The sequence below is a fragment of the Antedon mediterranea genome, chromosome 9, assembly GCF_964355755.1.
Source record: "Antedon mediterranea chromosome 9, ecAntMedi1.1, whole genome shotgun sequence".
NCBI classification, from domain to species: Eukaryota; Metazoa; Echinodermata; class Crinoidea; order Comatulida; family Antedonidae; genus Antedon; species Antedon mediterranea.
In genome coordinates this window covers 3,790,469-3,814,838 of record NC_092678.1, presented here as the reverse complement: position 1 = coordinate 3,814,838, position 24,370 = coordinate 3,790,469, and the positions used below count along the sequence as shown (strand labels likewise).

The 24,370-nt window shown below is 31.2% G+C and overlaps 2 protein-coding genes across 6 annotated transcripts in view; one reads left to right on the top strand and one right to left on the bottom strand.

Annotated features, from left to right (window-relative positions):
- The window catches only part of LOC140059305 (synapsin-like), a 227,641-nt gene that overhangs the window by 76,868 nt on the left and 126,403 nt on the right, over nt 1-24,370 (top strand). The gene's annotated exons all lie outside the window — the stretch shown is intronic.
- Nucleotides 17,355-22,587, bottom strand: LOC140059027 (metalloproteinase inhibitor 1-like). The gene is made up of 4 exons (XM_072104841.1): nt 22,383-22,587; nt 19,200-19,541; nt 18,650-18,771; nt 17,355-18,059 (listed from the first exon to the last, which is right to left on the bottom strand). Exons 1-4 carry the CDS (start codon nt 22,486-22,488, stop codon nt 17,856-17,858), a joined length of 774 nt encoding a protein of 257 aa, XP_071960942.1. The 5' UTR covers nt 22,489-22,587; the 3' UTR covers nt 17,355-17,855.

The window sequence follows — 24,370 nt, the reverse complement described above, 5'->3', positions numbered from 1 at the left end:
CTTTCTCGGTTGTCATTGCCATTTTAATCAACGTTTTATCATCATGGTCAGCCATTTTGTGTTACCATGGCAACATGCGAATCAATCAATCATCATTTCAACCGAACATACATCGTTTGCGATCAGTCAGGGATTTAAAGTACTTCTCTGTAAATAGATGGTTTATAATTGCTCTTGTGACGTATATATGTGTGATTGTGTTCTTGGTCGTAATAACGTTGCTTCATTACAAGATTGGACTATTAGTATGACAATAATTAATTGTATTATGTATTGGTTTGATCTTCGTACTAAAGTAATTATCCATTTTTCCAGCAATCTTGCTCATTATTTCTCGTTGAAAATAAATATATAAGCAACTGAAATTTCTTGAAATGAATTTTACATATTCTTAAATATTTTCATTGTCATTTTATCTTTTAAACGTCAGTAAACAATACAGCAGTACTTTTTTTCCCTTTAAATATTTGTCATAATCATTTACGATCAGTAGTCTTCATAATACCAAAGTTCCAACAGTTTTTGCTGTTTTTTTAATGTCAAAATGGTTTTATTTGATTGTGTACTTTCAACCTGATCAACAAGAAGTCGTCATGAGCCATTACCGTAATGCTCCACTCATACGCTCACCTCTTTAGTTCGAACTTCTCACTTTTAATTTGTCATTTTCCATGCGCATCATTTCACGTCTTCATGATGCGTAAACTTTGCTGTGCTAACTTATAATCAATACTGATGGTTGGCGCGGAGTGGTGCCAGTCACCGTATGATGGAATCCTCATCCTTTTGTTGACATGTTAGTAAACTTGTTGTGGCTTTGTTTGAATGTATGTGCCGTAAAATTAAAGATTGTCAATGCAGAAAGCTATTATATTCATAATTAATGATCTCATAACTAGCAATAACAAATGTTTGTTGGTTTGTTTATTTTTATTATGAAATAGAAAACCAATTTAATCTAAAAAATAAATTAATTTTGATTTATGGTAGATTTTGGAGAAATTATGCCTTTAAAATAGGCCTACTATTAATTAATATTTTAAATTTAGTTGATTAATTCATTTATGGCTCCCTCATTCTCATTTTATTGTTGTCTTTGCCTAGGTAGTTCATTTTGTGAGGTTGTTATTGCATCTACACCTATTACTTCTACTAGTTCCTGGCTGCAAATCTGTTATTTTTTGGTCCTCCTGTTCTCCCCATCTCTGATTTTATTTTATTTTCTCTATAATGCCTTAAATTTTCTTGAGTTTTGGATTCTCTCCTTGCAGTTACCATTCCATTGCTTTGTTGCTTTTTTTTCCTACACATTTCCTTGTATCCATAAGTCATTTTAAGGAGCATTTAAGATTTTTTTTTCTACATACTATTGGAACTTCCTTGTCTCTACATCCACAAAAATAGCTCCAACTGGCCTTCTTATGTTAAAATATTCAGTACCTTTTGCATTTTCACACATCACATTATTAATAAGCAAAAACATCAACATAAAAAGATCAAAGTAAATTCACCATACTTGGAAGACAATGCTTCATTTTATCCCACATCAAATATTTAAAGATATTGATCAAAGTCAGTGGCCTCTTAAAAAGGTGAATGAAGCATGTAAATTATGATGTATTTTGATCTGATCTTCTCTTGTACACAAATGGTTATTATTAACTTTATTACTCCCTAGGTTCGGCAGATAATGTATAAATTTAAGAAATAGTTCCTCTTTGTTTTTTGTATGCAAATTCTAATCAGGTTAGTCGTAAAGAATTGGTTAATTGCCTAGGAAATATTTCAGTTGATAAAATCAATATTATATTGGAATAGACAAGTTATTTTACCAAATCCCTGAAGTTTTGTAGATACTCTTACAAAATAGGTTGCCTTTGGTTTTGCAAATTCCAACAAAGTCTGATTAAAAAAAAAATAAATGTATTCAAATTTCACCTTTTAAACCCACTGATAATATATACTAAGCTAAAGTTAGTTAATGATACTAAACTGGTATGCAAATATTTGCATGAATACTCTAAAGTCCCGAAGGTTTATTGTGGTAATTTTTATGTTTTAGTTCCTCATTGGTTCTGCATGTTTCCAAAGAATAGATGTTCCTTGTAAACCATTCACTTGGCTTATCAATAGTAAAGTTCACCTATTAGCTTCTAGATTATTAGGGTTCGTTTAAAAGCAACTTTTTTTTTTATCCAGGTCTTTCTTGAAATCCACCCAACTATCATGTTTACAAATGCATTCTAATTGGTTCTCAAATAAATGGATTTTAACATAATCAATAGTTATATGCTTACTGACAGGTCCTCCAACATTTCTTAAATTGATTGTGCCCTTCAAATGACTCTTCCACCTGTCTGTAGAAAATCAATGAATGTTTATCTATAACAATAGCTCTGTTAAGATCCAGCAATAATCTGAAGTAATCTTTGGACAAAGGTACAAACTTTGGTACTCAAGTCAGGTGCACTAGAATATCTTTTACACTAGTATTATAAACTAACAAAGAGATTTTATTTAAATTTATTGTGTCTTGTCTTGTGTCTATCATAGGAACATTATTATGTACAGGATACAGAAAAGAGATGCTTGAATTTAAAATCTATCTGAAAGAGAAAGAGCATTATTAGTACAATAAAATAATATATCCAGCAACATATCCCCCTTTTTCCATTTTTTCTTTCGTAACCAAGTTGACATTGTAGGAAAAGGATTAAACCTGAAGCTAAAAATTAATCTATAATCTCTCAGTTTAACAGTATATACAGGTAAAAAATTGGCTTTTAAATTTGTCATTATTAGTATGGCTATTGGTGAGAGGGGAGGTATCGAGTCCCCCTGCTAACAATAGCCTTTAGATAACATTAGATCTCACTACTAAATCATATTGCTTTGGATCATATTCTTATAAATCAACTTACAAGTAATTTTACAACCACTATTCTTCATAAATTGCACGTTGTTTGTAACGATAATTGCATGTACATTGTAATGACTATACCGAACATTATGATGATTGTAACTAAATCGTTATTAAACTAATTTGTTCTCGTTGAAATATAGCCTTGAACAATTGCTTCATTTTTTATGTGTCAAATTCAAAAGATTATGTGTAATTGTAGAGGGATAAATAGAGGTAGTGTCTGATTCCTCAGTAGCATCTTCATTGAATGTGACATCTTTATTATTAGAAAGTTTTTAGTTATCTGCAGTTAATGGCCATGCAATTAAATATAATAAACAGTAGTGTCACAATAGCTTGGCTCGGTAGTTAAAATGTATCCTTACAAATCTCAAATTACAGGGTTCAAATCTTCATTTTCAGCACTACTCCTTTGACATCCAATCAATCATACGACAGGTTTTTTTAAAATCATGTCAAAGTTGTTCCAAATCTTCTTTGCGATTTTGAAACATATTGAATATTAACAAATTTTCTTTCTCCTCTTTTTCTTTTTACTTTATTGTTTTGATTTTTACCTTTTTTCAGATAGCCACTGCATTGTTATTTTCAATAAGTTTTCTTTAAATATGATACTAATAATTTAACTTCCAAACTATTATACATCATGCAACTTGGTCTTTTAGTCTTCTTATCTACAACATATTCAAAGTACCTAGTAATTTTGATTTTATGTACTTTATACCAGAGGGAAATCTTGTCCTTTTAATTACATAATTAGTCAAAAAACATCAATCAATTTTTTTGGCTTCATAACCAGTCGTCTATGGTTCTTCCTGGTATTTTGTCCCTTGCCGGTTACTCTAACAACTGTTAGACATCGAGGGCAAAGAGGCTTAGTCCAACATACACCCCCACATTGTTTATCTTATCTGTTGATGAAGATTCCACAGGAAAGAGACTGGTGTATCTATTTTCAACATACTTTGAGAAAATTTGTAAAATCTTATTACTTTGAGTATAGTGCGAAATATTCTTCATGTATGTTAAAAAGGATATGAAATTTGCAATTTGATCCTCTTATTACAAAACTGACTGTTTTATTTATTGCTATTGGCAGTATAAAGAGATATATTTTCTACATTGTTATGTATTTTCTTACATTTGTCATTTGTTTTAGTTGGATGAGGAAAAGACATTTTCAAAGCTCTTAAATGAGAATAACTCAGTATTTTATGACAGGTATTAAGATTTTTATAGATGTCTTAAAAAATACATTATTTAGTTGCCTTAACACAATTGGTGAAGACTTTGTTTGGTGTCAGGACGATGTAATTTGCATATTGTGGGAGATAAAAGTTTGACTTGTGACTTGTGAGGAAAATCTTTAGACTAGGTGAACAATATGTGACAAATATTTACCCTCTAATAAATCAATTTATAACTCTATGATTCAATCATGTTTTTTTGAGCTTCATAACACGACTTTGTCACTTTTCTACAATCCGCCAGACTAATGTTAGTTTTCTTGTGTTTTTATTTTTGATTGTATTATATGTAGTATATGTCTTCTGGAAAATAAATGAATTGAATTGAATTGAATAACATTAATAACAAAGTCAAAAGCTAATTGAGGCAGGGATTGTCACAATTATTAATTTTGACTTTGACAATCCACGCTAATGATTAGCTTTGTTAATAATGCATGATTTCTTATGCTCAATGAAAGAAATAAGAGGATTATATAATATTGTAGATATATACCAGATGTCATTGCTTGAGGGTGTTTATCAGTAAGTAATTAGTAAGCCTGATCCTTGCTCCTGGAACTCAAGCCTAAGTCGAGGCAACTGGATAATCCGCATCGGGATATATAAATACAATGAAAACGTGATTGAAGATAAAAAACAAATTGGACAAAGATAGAAAGGTCCCCTTTCTATTCCACAATTTAATTCATCAATCACCTGTTACTATTAAAAAGTGAGACCAGAATTTATTGTATTGGAAACGTAGTGATGGGAGAAGTACTGGGAACATTTAAACGGCTTTATAATTATGTTGAGCAATGTTGGCTTTAGTTGCTTCAGGCATCTCATGTGAAATTTATTTTTCTTAAGATGACCCAGTATTTCTAATGTGAAATATCCCATAGAGTATGCCGATTGATAGATGAAACATTCTCATACTCAAGATAAAGCAATTCAAATTAAAATGTACCAAAAAAATGAAAGTCTACTCATCCAATGTTTCTCCCATGTGAAATAACCCACGCAGTCAGTCGCACATTTCTATCTACCTTATTTCTCATTCCATAAATAGAAGAGACTTGAAAAACAATTAAAGATGTTCAAAATGAAAGTGTTTTGTACATTTGTTTAGATATCTCTCTTGTGAAAAAGCCCACATATTGCAAACATTGGTAATAAAAATTATGTCCAATCCCATAGTAGTATGTTTTTCAAGTTCAAATACATAAAAACGAAAGTACTTGTCGTTTAAACAGCTGATAAAGTAGTACTTAAAAAGCCTGTGTGTATATTCTCCATTTTTCCACAGATGTAGAAGAATGATAGTAAAATAAAAGAATAAATGTTCTTTTTACAGTACCCTAGTGTTTACTTGCAGCCCACATAAAACTTATTGGGATTTTTGTCCCACTGGTAAAGAAAAGATTAAAATATAATTTAGATTGCTCTGTAAAAAGAAAGTAAGCAATGTTTTGTCACCTGTTCCACTTGATAATTACCCATGGTAATTTATTATTTTTTTCTCATAGTTTTTTGCTTCTCAAAATGTGTTAATGCATTTAACATTGTATTGTATTTTTCAAAATCTAGGGAGGTTGGTGAAGTCGAGCCTAGTGGGGAACCTGTGGTCGGTTCCCCCTTTCGATTCATCAATGTGTTTGTATACACTTCATGATACATTAACCAAGCAGGATTTGTACAGATATTAAAGTTGTGTTAGAGCAAGCTGTGTTTATATAGATATATTAGATAAGGTCATTACTGCTACTGTTAGATTAGTTAGGTTAGATTAATTGTTTATCTATCGACTAATTTCATTATTAAACTTGCAGATAAGGTGATATCCGATAAGTAGCACCTGGATTGGATGCACCTGCTCCAGAGAATTTTTAACGACACATGTTCAATCAACACAAATTTGATGTAATCAATTTAGAATAACTTATAACTGGTGGAATGCTGTATGTGTATATACAATAGACAAATATTGACTTTAGATTTCGGTGGCAACTCACGAAATTCAACCATGCTTTGGAACCTAAGCGGTAACGACCGCATTGGGCCGCCCACAATGGCAAAGCACAAACTAAACATTTGCGGTGACAGTCAGTACAAGTATTGTCGTTCGTAGGTGTTAATGCATTTGTCATTTGTGTCTAAATAGTATTCAGACAGTTTCTTAAAATGTAGACCAGTTTAGTGACGTTTGAATCGTCATCCTTCATTTTCTTCAGTTCAGTTGTGGTTTATTATACTTTCTTCTTTTTTTTTTTGTACACGTTGGTATTCATTCTTTAATATTTTTGTACGAATATTAAAGCATGTCTGAGCATGTGCATGTGATAAATAGAACGATCCAGAGACCCTTCCTTACTTTCATTAACAGTAACGAGGAAATTTAAAATTCAATTGAAAGAGGACAGTTTTACGAGAAGTAGCAAATAACCTAGTTTCTTTACAATATTCAAATAAAAAAATTCTAATCTTGTTTTCCTTTGTGATGAACAAAATAATCAATGTATAATAATTATCAATTTTTTATAGCATAATCCGGTAGTTAATATTTGTTTCTTTCTTTGCTGACCTTTAGAAATAGTACAATCATTTATAATAATACTTATTACTTTAGACACTGTTAATTTACCGTGATACTACATTGATGAGTTCATTATGGTTGCCTTTTATTCGCATGGTTAGTTTGTGTAAAGTTATTAGAAATTATTTTACACGTCCCTAGATATCTTTACGGTATTTTTTCTTGTGCCGCACATCATCATTTTTATGTTTCGATTTCTTAGTTTTTTCGTGAAAATTATGATGTAACAGTTTTTACAAAATTCTCATTCAACTTTTAGTAGATATTCATTTATTTGTTCAGTCAATTAATAAAACTATTATATAAAGTTACTAATAGCTTAAAAATGCCCACTTTTTTAATCTGGAGATTTAGACCATAGAATAAATTTTGTAATCATTATTAGCATATTGAATCGAATTTTGACAAATAAATTTGGTTGTTAATGATACGGTTTGTTGTTGAAGACACTAATCTTGCAGAAAATATCTTGAGAGTATTCTTACAATACAAGCGGTTACATTGCGTTATACAAGTTGTTACATTGCATTTATATAAGTTGTTACTTATTGTGGATGTGTGAAGATGCCTATTAGTCACAGACTATCTGCTTTCATATCATGGGTAAACAAAAGTGGTATGATCAAGACATTTTCATAGATGAACTTTTGCCAATATGCTAGTGAAATATGAATAATTTAGGTTTAATTTCAATTACATAGCAATATCACTATTTACAGGATGTGTGATACCTTTTAACAGCTTCAATATTTAACCCGCGAACTCTATGAATGATTGTTAAGCAATCATGTTTACCATGAAAAGTATTGCGTTTTCAGAATTTGACAACCTGCAAATCTGAACTAGAGTCTATATTTATGTATTGGATTGTCACGCTTGATTTGACGTACGTTATTCGAACAGAGTATGCACATTTGGGGATCATATGTTTCTAATACGCAAGATTGTTTCCCCGAGAGCTCGGTTTTTAGCATACACCATCGTATATTATGTTCTAATGCATGATATTTATAATCGATTTGTGGGTCCTTGGGGGCAGTGTTGTTATTGCATGCAGAGAGCTGTTGAATCTAGATTGCATACCCCATCTGTTAATTGGCTGAAATTATTATGTAAACTTTATTATATGAGATTTGTGAATTCAGAGTTTACAGTTGAGATTTGTTATGAGATATTAAGATAAAATGGTAGTGTTTGTTGTCAAGTTTCTTGTATTAGTTTTGCTAATGGTAATGATCATGCTTGTAATGACATTGACACTTCTTTACATTGATTGGTTTTTTCTACTTATTCAAACTTTCTAATAAACGTATTATTTGGAAACGATGTGTTAAAAAATAGTCTTTCTATCGATAATTTTTTTGAAGAAGCAGCACTGAGTATTTACCAGTTGTTCTCAGTGCATCGCACTAAGTCGGTACCTAGTGTGGACATTCTCTGTACATTGCAATAAGTCAGTACCTAGTGTGGACATTCTCTGTATATCACACTAAGCCAGTACCTAGTGTGGACATTCCCTATACATCACACTAAGTCAGTACCTAGTGTGGACGTTCTCTGTACATCCCACTAAGTCAGAACCTAGTGTGAACGTTCTCTGTACATCACACTAAGTCAGTACCCAGGTCAGTACCTAGTGTGGACATTCGCTGTACATTTTCACACCAAACACTTATCAACTTGGGCATGACTTAAGTGTCCATTCTCATAAATTGTATATATCGCATTCCATAATGACTTCAATTTATTGACTGCTGACAGTGCAATTTGCATCAATCATGAAGTAAATTAACTATGTGTAATTATTTCAATAGAATCATAAGTGCTAGGATTATTGCTAAGCTCAGGTTATGTGTTTTTAATCTACCAAACCTTCCACTATTATGTGCATAATCAATTTTTTAATCATTTTACTTTAAGCCTTCTAAAAGATTTCTTAGTCATCGCATAATGAAAGCTGCTTGTACTCTATTGAAAATAAAATAGTGTAAAGAATCTTTATATTTTTTAATGACTGTATGTGATTATTTCATTCTATTTTATCCAATTCCACCGGTACTTTTAGAGAATAAGAGAAAGTTTGATTTAGCATGCTTTGTTTTCTTGTCCACTAAATAAATATTCCCTGATAGTTTTCTCATAGTAACCACCCTCGGATGTTTTTAAGAGAAATAACGAACGTTTATTTGTTGTTACAATTGTTTGTGTTTGTTTATATTACAATTATTAGGCCTACCCCTCGCCAGAAGCTGTTTAAATTGATAGCTTAAAGAATTCAGTTGAGTACAACTACTTAATGTTACCTAAAGCTTTTAAAATTCCACTCTGCACTCTATGTTTTTATTTAACCAGGTAGATGCCTGTTGGGCGACCTGTTTCCATGTAATACACAACACAACTGTTTCTTTGTTGTTGCACACTTAAGTTTGCTTTATCATGACTTTGTCGAACCTCATCAAAAAATTATGTTTTATATTATTCTGTGAGGTATGTTTGCCGACCTTTTTCTAAGTTTTTAGCTGCGTACTTAACTCCATAACTCTCTACCTTTGTTAAATAATATTCCATAATGTTATTGGAGCAATTTCATCTATGCTTTGTAGCATTTATTATTGAATTAGCATCATTTCAGTGAAACATTAATTGTTAATTTTCAGTTAATCTTCAAAGTCAACTTTGTGAACTACACTGAAGTACTTGCTTATTTGTCTTTGATGTCAAACTTGTTATGATTATTTGGTTTACTCAATATCCTTGTCATGCTCACATCAGGATATAGGTTCATAACGCGTCTTGCACCTGGGCTAAGTTTGTAGCCTGAAGCTACCACCCCGCTGTTGTCAAATTCTGACCAAACACGCACACGACAGCTTTAATTACAGGCCCGGTCAGTATGATATTATATTAACAGATGGGTGGTAGCAACTATCGAAACATGGATACTGTAAGACATCATTAACACACTGTTGTGACAATTCTTCAGCAAATAAATTATTTGCTATCTTTACTTAAAATGTTGTTATTCCCATTTTATTTTTCTATCTATGAAGTTTTTATGCTTTTAGAAAGGTGAAGATAGTTAACATATAGGTAGGTAACAAACATGTTTTTTTATTCACATATGAGAGTGTATCAAGTCCTGTTGCAAGCGTAACACCTTGGGCATCTTTTCTAGTTACTTTGTAAGATCAGCGAAAATCAGCCAGTTCAGTTGAGCAAAACCTAACCACTTCTATTGTAATTTGTACTATAACAATGACATCACCATCTGGTTATGTGATCCACTGCTTAATATAACCCTCCTAAAGCATTTTCCATTTCCTCTTTAGTTATTGTCCAGAATAAAGTTCTTATTTGTCTTCCTCGTCTTCTTCCTGCTTCCTTTCAGTTGTTCATTCATTCTATTTGTATTCTTCTTCATTTCTTTTACATGTTTTTTTTCTTTAAATTTACTTTTTTTTGTTGGTATGTTGGAACGCTTTTAGTGTCAGTTAGGCATTCAATAAAAAAAGTTTAAAACAATAATCAGCCAATAGAGGGGGCTATTTAGGCTTGCCTGTTTTTCTTTATGGTTATACCTCTAAACTTTTTGATGTTTTTCCTTTTCTCATTCTTGTAAATCAAAATTGTCATGTTTCTTTAAATCTACACTCATCTTTACTAATTGATCTCTTAAACTAAACCTCAGCGTTTGAACATTCATAATAATTGAGTAGCTCTTTCATCTGCAAATAATTATAAAACAATTTATTCTGTAGATAAATTTTATACTAACACCAGTAATGAACCTGAAGATACAGTGAATTATCGACTTGTCTATTCACCAACATTAATTTGTTGCTAAATATAGAAACTGATCAAGGTGATTAGTAGAACGATAGGAGAACACTTTGTATAAGTAGTAGTAACTGCAGATTTGTTTGGACACTTGTAATAGACCTCAGATGAATCTAAAGTTAGTGAAGAAAGGTGTTTTTTGCTAAATTCATCCCATTTTTCAAAGAACTATGGCATGGCATTGTGAACTTCAGATGTGTCCGCTTGATGATGATGGTCATCAGTTTTTTTTAGTAGTAGTAATTATGGTAGGAGAAATTTTCTAAAACTAATATCGAACTAATTAATTATTACCATACATATGATCTTCTTATCTTTTGGCAAAAACTTGCCGATGTGAAAGCAATTAAAGAAACTTGGATGATTATCTATTGATCTAGTAATTTGGAGGTACTGTAGAAATATATTCATTTTAAGAATGATTTATTTCAATGTGACTCTAATTACCCTGTAATCATTTGCTAAATTGAACTTGTGCTCTTTGAATTCTGGGTATTTTGTGTTCAGATTTCATGTCCCTCAAACTTTCTTAATAATTGTTGACATATATGTCCGGTTTTTGCCAGGAGCACGAGGAAAAACCAGGAATGTTGTCGAATTTTAGAGCCTGCAAAACAACAAATCTTTGGTGTAGACCAATGTAAGCATCATTTAATTTTATATCTTCATGTATCGTACCTAAACATATGTATATACGAAAAAGTGTGAATATTTTGTTATAGCATGACGGGTTGATATGTAAACCAATGAATTTTAAATGAAGTTGTTATTCTGATGTAGAGATTGATTCTAATTATGAAAGAGCATTTCTTCAAAGCTAGATTCGTAGTTACCCATTAGTGATCTTAATTCACTTTAAACCATGTGACGCCATTCTGGCAGTCCCATGTGAGATCAGGGAGACAGTTACCCCTTAAGCCCTGTGTTCGTAGGAATGAATATATTATTATTCATTATATTCAATGTATTCAGACACATACATAAGACAGTGATTATTGATGGTGTAGGTGAATAACATTGGGTTGTGTTTCATAATCTTCTTTTTGATATTTTTGATACAAATTACAAGAGCATATATATGTGTATATATTTAGGGGCTTAGACTTAGGGGCGATTTGGGTCGATCTACGCATAGATGTGTCAATGGTTATCAACTGGATTTTGAAACCACCAAAACTGTGTTGAGTAAAGATATAGTAAAGATTGCGCACAATGAATTAACATGACCTAACGTAGGTCTTCGCAAATCAAAAGCCCCCTAATATGTTTGGATTAACTTTTTAGTTTCTACATATGCACGAAAATATGAAATTAACGATTTTTAAATCACTGTCAAATAAGTATTAACCAGATTACTTTAATCAATTAAACTTAATTTATTTTTCTAGTATTGATGTGTGATTTTAAATTATGAATAAAAAGAAATGAAAAATTCCAACATGTTGTAACAAATCGAGACAGAGTGTCTGACAAGTTGTTATGGATTAAAAGAAATATAAATATATGTAAATATCTATAGAAATTACCATTAAAATTCCTGTGCGTGTTATGTTTTAAGGTCACTTATAAACTACATGAGAATGTTTGGTTTCAATTTTCGAAATGGATGCAGAATTCTAGGCCTACCAAAGAACTTCTTGTGCTTTTATACAAAAGAAGTTAGAATTAGGACAATAAACAAAGTTTTTTCTCCAGAAATTGAAGATCAATTCGGGTAATATTTACCACTTTTTTAGTGTCTATGTGTGGCTATGTGTAAAGTGTTTCTAAAAACAATTTAAATGTAAATTTGATGCTTTGCCTAGGTTTCACTCATTTATTATCGATTGTTGGAATAATTAGCCGAGATCTGTATTCTCTAGTTCTATTTCCATAACTTATCTAGCTTTTTTCCTTAAATAATGTCTCATGGTTACATAATAAAATTCAAAAACAAAACTTTGATGTTGGACTAGATTTGAAGCAATGGAGGCTGAAAGATTGCCATTTCCTTGCTTTTTCTTAAAGGGAACCATGTACACTAGACATACTGCCAGCTTTGGTCTAAATAATAAATGAAATGTTTATTCTAGAGGGCAGTGTTGAAGAAATCAATGATTTCACAGAATAGAAAGTAAATAATGTACAGTACAATTAGGCCTAGTATTTGAAGAAGGGCCATAATAAGATATTTTATTATACAGAGTTTATTTATTTCTAACAGAAAGATTTTCATTTTCATTAATTTTATATTTTTTTTACACATGAAGATAGGGCACTCCTGTTCTCCATGCTTCCCTTGTGCTGCGGTCGTTGCTTCTTTCCATATCCCGTACCCTAACTTGTTCCTTTCCATCGTTCTTCTCCAGTTTTCTTTTGGTCTTCCCACTCTTCTCTTGCTTTCAGTGGAGCTACTCTTGGTGTACCATTCTGATGTCCATTCAATCTCTCTCGCTTCACTATTTCACCTCCCTTTGTTGTAGGCCTAAATTAGAAGAATTGTAATTGAATTATTATGCATGCATCTCTCTGATAGTTATAGTATTATCATTAATTCAGCCATTTTTTACAATAATAGTCCAACCTAGATTTTACAAATGTAATACAAGAGACGCAGTAGATTACATTGCAGAAATTAGATGGAAAGTCATTGAGATATGTAATTGAATTTCTTTTGATTCTGGATATATACATTCTGCTTTCATTAAATTTCAATAAATCAAGTTATAATGGTTCATTCTGAATGTAGATATTTAGTATATATAGTTCACATAGAAAAGGTGTGTGGAGTTCAAATAATTGCCAATGTTATAATTCCTTACTATTTGTGTGTGTGTGATTGTACTGCCAATATAATTGTATAAATAACAAAATCCGTCTAAACATTATAGTTTCAACATCCTATGCCCATATATGGTTATATTTCTGTACAACAAAGTTGAACAAACTGCGATAACTGATTAATTTATGCATTACACTCATGAAAACGTGCTTTGATCATCATGACAAAGTTTCTTCCAACAATCAGTGTATTATGCCAATGGAATGTAATTTTGACTTGCAACACTACATCATTCAATGTGTTTTCCATGTTTTGGCAACAACAACCTCGTTAACAGGTGTTCTGTCAATTGATCTGACCCCTCAAGATATCATCTTTTTTTTTAGTAACATCTTAAGATCATGATACATGAAAACATTTTTATCTCAACAATCATACTTGTTCATAACCTACTTTTTTTTTAAATTCAGTAATATTTTTGAATTTTTCAACTACCTTATTAAGGTCGAACCAAGAAAATAATAGATTTATCAGATTATTTTATTTTCTAAAAAAGGGAGGTGAAGGAAAAGTTAAGCAGCTATATTAAACAGCAATACTCAAAGTTGGCCTTAAAATACAAATGGTTTCACAGTTCTAAGACATCTCCCAGTCACGAACAATGTGACGAACAAGAATTCTACCATGGAAGATTGATCTTGATAGAATGTTAGCCCCTGGATCCCTGCTTGTCAGCCCCTAGATCCCTGTCTGTTAATCCCTGGATCCCCTTTCTTCCCCTACATTTATATCTGTCTTCCCCTAGATTTCTTTCTGGCATCCATCCGAGCATCTTTAACCAACATTTTAACATATTTGAGACAGCTTATATTTCATTCTCCATTTTTTCTGCAAATATGAGTCATCCATTTATTAACCCTCTCCCGTCACATCAATCCACAGTTTCTTTCTGTAGTAACACAGACATTCAGCATTAAACAATAGGATTGTACACCTCTCTAATGGGCATTCATTAATTTGTCGTTGCCCCTGAAGTGGGAAGTTGTGCATTGCTGTGGTTTTGCGTCATTTCTCATTTTTTAATAATGTGCCTAGACGCTTATCTTCAATTGTGAAGAGGTTTCAAGAATTCTGTGCGGTGATTAGTTACAAAATTAAATCATTGTTTCTATTCCATAGTAGTATTATATTGTTTATATTAAGAAATTGATAATACATTGATAGTTTTTCTTTACTTTAAAATAAAATATTATATGCCTGCAGTTTTCAAATTTCTAGCCTTATAAGTATGTCTAGCTTTATAAGTATAATTTCTAGCCTTTGTTCCATGGTTTGTTTTGCACATATTGACGTAGACTTAGGAATTTAAAATGAATAAAAAAAATAACCCAAAAAACAAGGAAACAAATTATTTGACAATACCATCTTCTAAATGCTTTATTAATTAGTTTTGTAATAGTTGTCCACAAGTAAAAAATCTGAAATCCGTGGAAATGAATAAAAAAATATAATCCCAAAAACAAAAAAATAATAACATTTCCCAAATTCTATTAAAAAACTAATTAAAAAAACGATTGAAACACCTTATTGAAAGGTCAAGGTAAACGTGTTAAAAACAATTGATCTTTCATTCATAATTTGTATTTTTAGAAAAATTTGGCAAAGTTTCAAGTTGTTACATAATTGGTCAGAATATCTTAAGTTTACAGACGTACTTAAGTGATACTATAAGTCCTGGTAAAGATGTTGCTTTGCCTAATTAGGTTAATAGCTTCAGATAAGTCTAAAAACTCTTACATCATACACCATGTGTTCAAAATGCGAAAAGTAATTGGGATATTTTGCCGGGAAGAGTCGTGCGGGATCTGTGAATGGTCACATGAGTTTGTGGTTTGTATTTTAAAATGGTTTTTATGAGATAGGTGGTTGTGTCCTTATAAAGGCCTCTGTCAATCTGTGATTTGTATTTTTAAATGGTTTTATGAGATACGTGGTTGTGTGCTTATAAAGGCCTCTGTCAATCTTTGGTTTGTATTTTAAAATGGTTTTTTATGAGATATGTGGTTGTGCCTCCTCAATCATAACAAATAACTGTCAAATTTTGCACTGTCGTTTGTGGCCTACCAAGGCCAATGTTGGCGTGGCAGTGTCTGCTGCAGTTGTCGCTGATGTAGAAAGTCGAAGGTTTGACAATTTTCCTTCTCCAGGCTCTTTTCTCTGATTTGTGTTTGTAGCAAAATTGTTTTAATCTGAATAGTTGTATGCATGTATAAGGTCTACTGTATACTTGATGCATACTAACACATATTAACTTGAAAACTATTCAAAAAGCGACAATCATTTAATCTAATCATCTTACAGCATTCATTATTTCTGTGAAATGTACAGTAACAAAGTATCATGATCTAATGTTACAAACTTCTCCAATGTTACATATTTCATTGAAATAAATCCTTACGTGTAGAGTTTAACAAAACAGAAGAAGCGTGTATTCTCGTAGGTTCTCGAAATTAGGTGACTCTAAATACCCTTGGTTCATTTGCATAAATGACACCTGTCATCGTCATCCCCCTAGGACCTGTATCAGATTATTCGTAACATAACACCTGGCTTTTAATCAAATGTCTTATTATAGCTGATTAGATTTTAAGATTTCTTGTTTAATATCTAAGAAGTTAGTTAATCTTGCCAACTTCGATCGTGAGATTGCTGAAAAAATCGTTGACAATGTATTGTTTTATTAGAAAGGTTTGTAAACTGCACGAAGTAGATTTCGCAGACAGAATCGTTTGTCTCGTGATTTGTTGACTCATTCGTTCTAATTTATTTTGTAGCAGTTAACCCTTAAAATATTGGCTTCAATCAAGGAAAAAATGTAAAGATGCATATGATTTCTAAGATACGACATTCTCCAGTTTACCTTTGCGTGTGCTAAAAAAGAATAGGATGCAAATAAAAAAATTATGTGGAAAAAATAGGCGAAGGCAGTTTGCAATCAAATGGTAAATGTGGCCTTTTCTGTTTCTTATCTTCTAGTTAAAGAGGTTTCTATTGTTAAAAATCTATGGTTTCTGTACATAGATAATTTAGCAGAGGTCCTATTGTTGTCTGTTTTGATTGAAAATGTTTTTGTTCTCTAAAAGAATAAATTTTTAGATGATTAGATTAGCTTATTATGTCTTAAAATAAAGTACTTTAGCATATGTAAATGACAGTTATTACGAGACAACAATTACAATAGTTTGTTATAGTGTCACTTGGGATTATTGGTGTAAAGTCAAGTAGGTTCTATGTTCCATGTTTGGTCATCACCACTTCATGTACGAGGTCTTAAAAGCAAACCGATTCATTTCCTTATTGGACTGTAATACAGGAATTACGCTCCAGGATCAAGAAACAATTACTTTTGAGCAAGTCAGATGATTTGATATGATTTATTTATGTCTGTAATGATTCGTAATAAGCTTATGATAAGAAAATATAATATTGTATCACAAATTGCACGTGTTACTATTTAATTGTGATTTTAAATTTGGCGTTTGTTGTTAGCTCATCATATTGGTCAGAAATTTCCATTTCTCTCTTTGTGTGCTATTCTAGTTACATTTTTCTGGTATTTCATTCTATTTCATTATTAAGTTTCAGAAAAAAGATATATTGGCATTGACAATAATATAGACATGGATAAGGAATTCATTTGAAAAAGAAATGTGAATTTGTTAAACGCCATGGTTTTTTGTTGAAGATTGAAATATAAACATTTTGCCATTTTAAATTTATTAAATTTTATACATTTTTGAGGGGTTTTATTTCAGCTTTTTTGTGACAGCTTATGTCATATAAATTATGACTCACTTTCGACTGCTTCCTCTTTTTTAGTAAAGTATTTCAGTTTTAATCAATCTTATATAATATTCTAGCTGTTAAGATTCTCCTCCTTAGGAATTTAAAATGTGTGATTTATAGAACTTGAAATGATGTGTTGACCTTATTATACCTAAATAAAACCTTATTTCGTTAACACACGCCTTTTAAGAAAGACACCTTATTAGGTAACATCATTGTGCACTTTTGTCCCCACAGAGTTTTATAATGAAATTTCATAATTCAGAGATTTTAAAATAAAAAAACTTGTAGTCATGAATTTACATAATCTTTGGAATTTTATTCCCTCCTCGTTGTTAAAATAACAATCTTTTTTTTAATAAACCATAAATATCTTTTTCGAGTTACTAAACTATAATTAATTTAATAATCAGCTTCTCTTCAACAACTCATTTTTCATCTTAATAGAGCTAAAAAATAATTTAAGAGTTGCACATTTTTAACTATTTCATTGGTTGATTATAAAGTCAATCTTTACTTAAAGAGGATCACATATATTTTATGTTTAATTTATATACAACCATCATTCTAAAGTTAATTTTAATATACAATTTGTACAAACTTTGTAAAAAAGTCACACTCAACACTTTAGACAGGAAAAAGATTATGTTTATAAACTTAAATCTATGGCGTGCGTGCTTCTTTTTCAGCTTCACGCTTACTTTTACATGCTTTATAATCAGATTTTCCATTCCAAATGCACTTTCCTTTTTTGTTCTCCATACAGTGGGCATATTTTGATTCGCAATCCTCATAAAGACCGGAAGAGTCCCACATACACAGACCCTCCTGTTTTGATGGGCAGTATGGTCCATAACATAGTTGGATCTAAAAAAAGAAAAATGTTAGGAATGAAATTTAAAATACAGTATTTTCCAGTTGTTGCTAAATATCAACAAATTAATTGACGTCCTCTATAGGAGAGTAACTATGGAAAGGCTTGGAGTGACAATTAGGGACAAAATCAGAAACACAGTAATAAGGAAATTGACTAAAGTCAAAGATATAATAAACAAAATAAAAGAAGCAAAATGGTGTTGGGCGGGACACCTTGCAAGAAGGGATGACAACAGGTGGACAAAATGTATGACAGACTGGCAACCAAGAACTGGCACAAAAAAAAAGGGGAAGGCAGAAACGGAGATGGAGGGACGACATTACAAAGTATGCAGGCATCACGTGGGCGAGGACAGCACAGAACAGATGGGATTGGCAGACACATGAGGAGGGTTACATCCGACAGGGGATGATAAAGCTAAACTGAATAGGAGAGTAACTATAGGGATACAGTAACACAGTTTAAAATGAATGCATTTGAAAAGGGTATACAACTTATTGTTTGGTCAATTCTAAGGGAACGTTTTATAAGCGATACAAATTTTGAAATCGGATTAAAAATGATTAAACTAAATACTTACTTGACAATCGTCACAGTTGTTGTACGTTTTCTTAAGACCTTGTCGTTGTCGTCTGGATAAATCATCATATTTGGCGATCCAACCACAAGTTTCTATTCGGAGGTCATTCTCCCACTTACGACCTATTTAATAAAAGGTACATAGTTTTGTTATTCATAAATTCTAACCACTTGTCAAGGAAAAAAGTTAATAAAAACATAGAAAAACTTTTTATAGTAACCCTGACCTTGTGAAATATTTTTTTTAATAATTTCCTTTGAATATTGTATTGTTTTGTATTCTATTAGTTGTTCTTGGTTTTGCATGTTTTACTACTGCCATCATTAATTATTTAAATTAATGTTATTGGCCAATTTGAGGAATATGCAGTTCTGTATCTAATTTATAAATATCATATACTGTAATATGATATTTTGTTAATGCAATTGATAGAAGATAAACACGAACAGTTAACCTTTTACAAGTAGTTATTCAAGGTAATTTCATTAGCCATTTTTGTGTGAATATGCAGTTTTGCATCTAATTTCTTTTTATAGGATAGCATATTTACCTGAAAGAAGATAAACACTGTTGACCTCTAAGTTTACAACCCCACAAAGTGAATCTGTTGGTGGCGTGATGATCTCAACCTTTTTGTCCGTCATAAGGTCTTTTCCCTTATAAATCTTCTCAACACGGACAAAGTACTTGATTGCGATTGGTCTCTTGGAATCAATTGGTGTATTTCCAACACCGACAGGTCCGCCACCAAATCCAACTGGTCCACCACCAAATCCGACAGGTTCGGCAAATCTAACCATTGATTGGATTGGTTCGTTCTCAACTGGAGCTTTAGTTGTTGGTTCAACATGTTGGTAAACGTTTTCTTTTGTGATTATTTTCCCACGAATAGCTGCAATAAAGAAAATTTTAAAGGACAATTATATGCTATGTTGCAATGCTACAACTTTGTTTCCAAACAAAATACTTTTCTTCATACATCAGTATCAGCATTGACATTTACCTATTAAAATTCACTTTATTATCTCTAATTAAGTTAGAGGTTCCCCGTGAAGACAAGGATGTTGAGAAGAAAGTGGTAACCACAAAATCAGCTATCTGTCTATCCTGCTATTATTGCCTGGTGTACAGGCCCATATTCAGTTCAACAACACCTCAATATCTCTACCAGTTTTGAATTGTTTTGTGGTTAAAAGAAGAGGTAGAGCCAAGTAAATTAATTAAAAGTGTACTGCTTTGAATTAAATCTTTTTGTTTCACAGGAAAACAAACCAAGCAGCATTATTATCTGTTTGGGAAAAGTCATGTTTGGGAAGTAAAACCATCTGGGTTGCCAGGTTATTGAACAATTTTTATGAATGTACTGTTAGAATTCGGAGAAATTGATAAGAGCATTTTTCTTTTTGTTTGATTGTTTAAGGTTCAGAGAAGAAATAGAAATTAACAAGTTGTCTCAAATTACAAAGTAAATCTTCCCAATGTTTATTATTTGAAAATCTTTCGTAGGAAAAAAGTTCAACACTGTGAATGTTCAGTGACAGTTACTCATTCATAGTGGGATATGGCCAAATCTTCATAGAATCTGGATTAACTCTTTACAAAATCCTATTAGAAACATGCTTTCATACATGACCACTGGCTTTTCCTGATGTTCACAATTATGAGGTATTGGCAAAAAACTTAAGGTGGATTAAAAGTGAAATAGGATATGGAATGACTAGTTATAATGTGAAGCCCTTTCAATAAGGCGATTCAACCCAACTATATTGCAAAACTTTAAAAAAAGTAAAGTTTATATAGTAAAAAAATTTTTTTTTTTAATGTGTTGTGGAAAGTACTGGAATAAAAGTTTTTGAACTATAATTTCTAAAATTTTTGTTACAACACTGTGAAGTAAAAGATTTTCCAGTTTTAAATAAGTTGTGTTAGTTTGGAAACTTTTTTCATTTTTAAGAAAATATCTTTAAAATGGCAGGTGGATTACAAATCTTAGGTCTTTTGAGATTAGGAACAAGAATTAGGGTCATTGGCTTAGTCCATTTAGATTAACGATTTAGTTTTTGTTGAAGAATTATATAGATTCTAATATAGATGAATTATATCTCATATTAATATTGTTTAATGCAATGGAAATAAATTAAGCTCTTAAATTGTGTTAAGTGGAGCAAAACCATGTTATTCTTGGCAACAATACAATATTTTGAAGGATAAATTGGAAAATATTAGTTTGTAGTTGATTATTAATTATCTGGATATTAACATTTTCAAATTTATAATTAGATCTTGACATCTAAATTGTCTCATTACTTACTTTAATTCCTTAAAAAACAATGTAATTTATGCATAATTTCTCTAGCCAATTACAAACGCCAACTTTCTCAAGCTTTAAGTGACTTGCAGTTAGTGCCACGAGCCCAAGGGGAGCCAGAAGAATGCTAGCAAATCTCCACTGTACCCTGGGTGATAAACCAGGTCCCAGGCCCGACCTAAAGGCATTATTTCTCTATATCTGTTTCCTGATATCTACTACAGTAATACCATTTCCTATCAATTGCATGACACTATTGTATAAAGAATTAGTGGAGCCGTTCAAGCTTGTGAAATTTAACTTTTTAATCTAGTTTCATTAAAGTCATAAATAAATAATGTTTTTTGCAAAGACAATATTGTGGTATTAAATCCATCCTTTCTACCAAAATTTAAAAAGGTATCATGTATCCTTTGACAAAACTTGGATGAACTAAAAATATACTTTTTCTATGATCTTAGTAATATTGATGATACAAACAAAATCATGTTTTGTTTGAAGGTTTGCATGGCAAAATCAAATGTTGATATCAAGTTTGCGGTACACAACGTGTATTAGTTCTGAAAAGAACTGTTGAGTTTCTCGATGTTTCGATCAATATGCTTTGATCATCCTCAGGAGTGAGAATAATGTTGTTGGCTATTAAGAATTTTGTACTTTGCCTGATATTTACAAAATAGTTTTCCATCAAAATAATATGATATTTAAACATATTGAACTTTATACAGGTCATCAAGAGTTAATGTTTTTGTAAATAACGACCCAGACTCGTTTTAAATATTACTACCATATGCATGGTTTTGAGTTTCGCTTTCACGTTCCACATTGAAAGTGTTAAGAACACATGTATCGCGAGAGAAAAAGTTAATTATCTCAAAACACATACATTACATTATACAAAAAATGCATGAATTATGTGCACTTTTTTCCTGGCCTATTTATAAATAATTTATTGGTGGGTCAATTTTACAGTGTGCCACTAAATATGAAATGATATGGGAATTGAATGAATGATTCATGTCCTTAAAAATTAATTTAATTATCGTTTTAATAATTATTTTATCGAAATATGATTTGTTTAATATTTTATTTTAAATAAAAGTTAATGTTGTTACTGTTATTTGCCAAAATTAATCAAATGAATTAATACAGATTCACCGGTAATGTTATGCAAATATATCTTGTTGATTATTCATATATAACTTCATACAATTCATTATAAATAAATATCATTGTTAAAAACTACTGCAAGTTGCAGGCTTAGATGCTTGCTTTTCTTTGGCACATTCTGAGGTTATAATTCAATATTTAAAACCTATTTTAAAAATAAAAATGTCCATTTCGAATCTGCTGAGTTATTAAACTCTAAGTTGCAAAGAGATGACTGTAAGTAAAGAATTTAGTATTATTAGTACTAATACTCACCATAGTCCGCTGTGCAATACTTCTTTTGTGGATGATCTAACGAGCAATAGCACGCTAATGATGCTTGCAGGTAACAGACAACCAATAAACCAGCCAATAACTTCATCTTGAAAGTATCTACGTATTTCAGTTCCTGAGCAAAATGTTTGTTCTCTCAGTTTGTTCCTTGTGTATTGTCAGTCACAACTCATGCTGGACAGGCAGTTTGGATTGAGATATATAGCCTGCTTGATGATTGTTCCATGCATGGGTCTTACTCCCTCTGTTTAGAAACTTCCTGTGGTTTTGGTAAACTTTATCTGTTGGATTGTGAGTGGTGGTTTTTGTTGAATACTTAATCTTAATCTTTTCCTTTAAACTTTTGACAAGAATTAAATTTTAATCTATGTATTATAATTACTAGGAAAGTTAAGTACACAGAAATTAATGTTTCTTGAAGTGGGACTTTAGGATTAAGATGCACTTAACTTCCCACAAGTTGATTATTACTAATTTAGTGACCCACATTTGAACGACTTTTTATTGTAAAAGCTCAAATTAATGTATTTTAATTATTGTTTAACAAATTCTTGTACAGTATATATTTGTTTTAATATATATTTTTATTTGTAATGCTTAAAAAAATAAAAAATTATGAAATTATGAAAGAATAAGTTCATTAAAAAGTAAAACTAATAGAATATTTGTTAAATTAATAAAAAGAATTTTTTTCTGATTAATTTGAATGTTACATTCTTAGTAGTTATTAATTAATTATTAATTTTTGTTTAGATAGTTTATATATTATTATGAGGATTCACTGATAAAAAAAAATTATTATAAAGTTCATTATTTGCAGAGGGGGGATATCAAATCATTCAACAGCCATACTTTGTTTATCTTGATGGAACCTAGAAGTTATAGTGACCCAGAAGGGAAACTGACGTAGTTATTGTGACAACAGGAACTGCGTCACAGACGATAACAATCTCCAGAATGCAAGAACACCATCTTGTTAACATGATATGTGACCAATCACGTATCTTGGTGTGTTCATGATGCCAGTTTTAAAAGTTCCAATTACATTGGTTGTGAACTTTTGGAGTTTCAAGTTTAGTGTCGTAATTTTGGTGCTTGGTTACGAGAGGGAACTAATTTTCTTTCAAGTAGTAGATTTATCTTCTTTTTTTATTTCCAAGAACACGACCGGATGTGAAAATTTATTTAAATATTATTTATGTCTGAACAAAAAGTCGTTCTAATACATTATGGCCTATTGAAAGTACAAGGTTATATCACATAGAAATGTATTACAATGGGAACAATACATATACACATATATATATATAGAACATCTGCATATGAAGGAGAAGATTCCGGGGTCGAATCTCGGTTGGGGAAACTTTTTCTCATTCTCACAGATTTCCTCATCTTTATCGTTTCAAATTAATTAATTCAATTTCACTATATCACCGAGCAGTTTAGAATTTATTCTGTGCCTGTGATGTTTATACATATCCGGTATAGCACATGGATGAACATGACTAGTATAGCGTTTACAGAAATCTTGTGTAAAAGAATTTATTGAGATATGTATGATGTGATCTAAAACTCTTTCACCAATAATTTAGTGCAAAAATAAACTAATTGTTTCGAAGGGAAGATGTAATTATTCTACCTGAATAATTTCAAACAATGAGGCAATTCAGAATTTATATAAACACGCATTTATCCTAATTTTTAAAATGTTGATCTTAGGAAATTCTTATGTATAAGCGGATACACGTAGCCTTGGATTGTTTCCCTATTTCAACAGGTGTTAAGAAGGTTCCAATTTATCAAAATGACTAGAACTTTCATTTTCGATAAAGATTTTCATATATTTTCCAGCAAAAATGTCGCGTTAAGAAAATTTTTATTGTTTAATGAGAAATAGAGGTGATCTGGCCTAACCTTTGTTGAGCTACAATATTTGTTGTTTTGTTTTTACATTTTCTGGATTTTATAGT

What these genes read in the sequence shown, in the direction of transcription:
- LOC140059027 (XM_072104841.1), bottom strand. Translation starts at nt 22,488, where the DNA reads ATGAAGTTATTGGCTGGTTTATTGGTTGTCTGTTACCTGCAAGCATCA. An exon ending in CAGTGTTTATCTTCTTTCAG is followed by an intron (nt 18,772 to 19,199) that starts GTAAATATGCTA and finishes TTTATTAAATAG; the next exon opens with GTCGTAAGTGGGAGAATGAC. An exon ending in ACAACTGTGACGATTGTCAA is followed by an intron (nt 18,060 to 18,649) that starts GTAAGTATTTAG and finishes TTCTTTTTTTAG; the next exon opens with ATCCAACTATGTTATGGACC.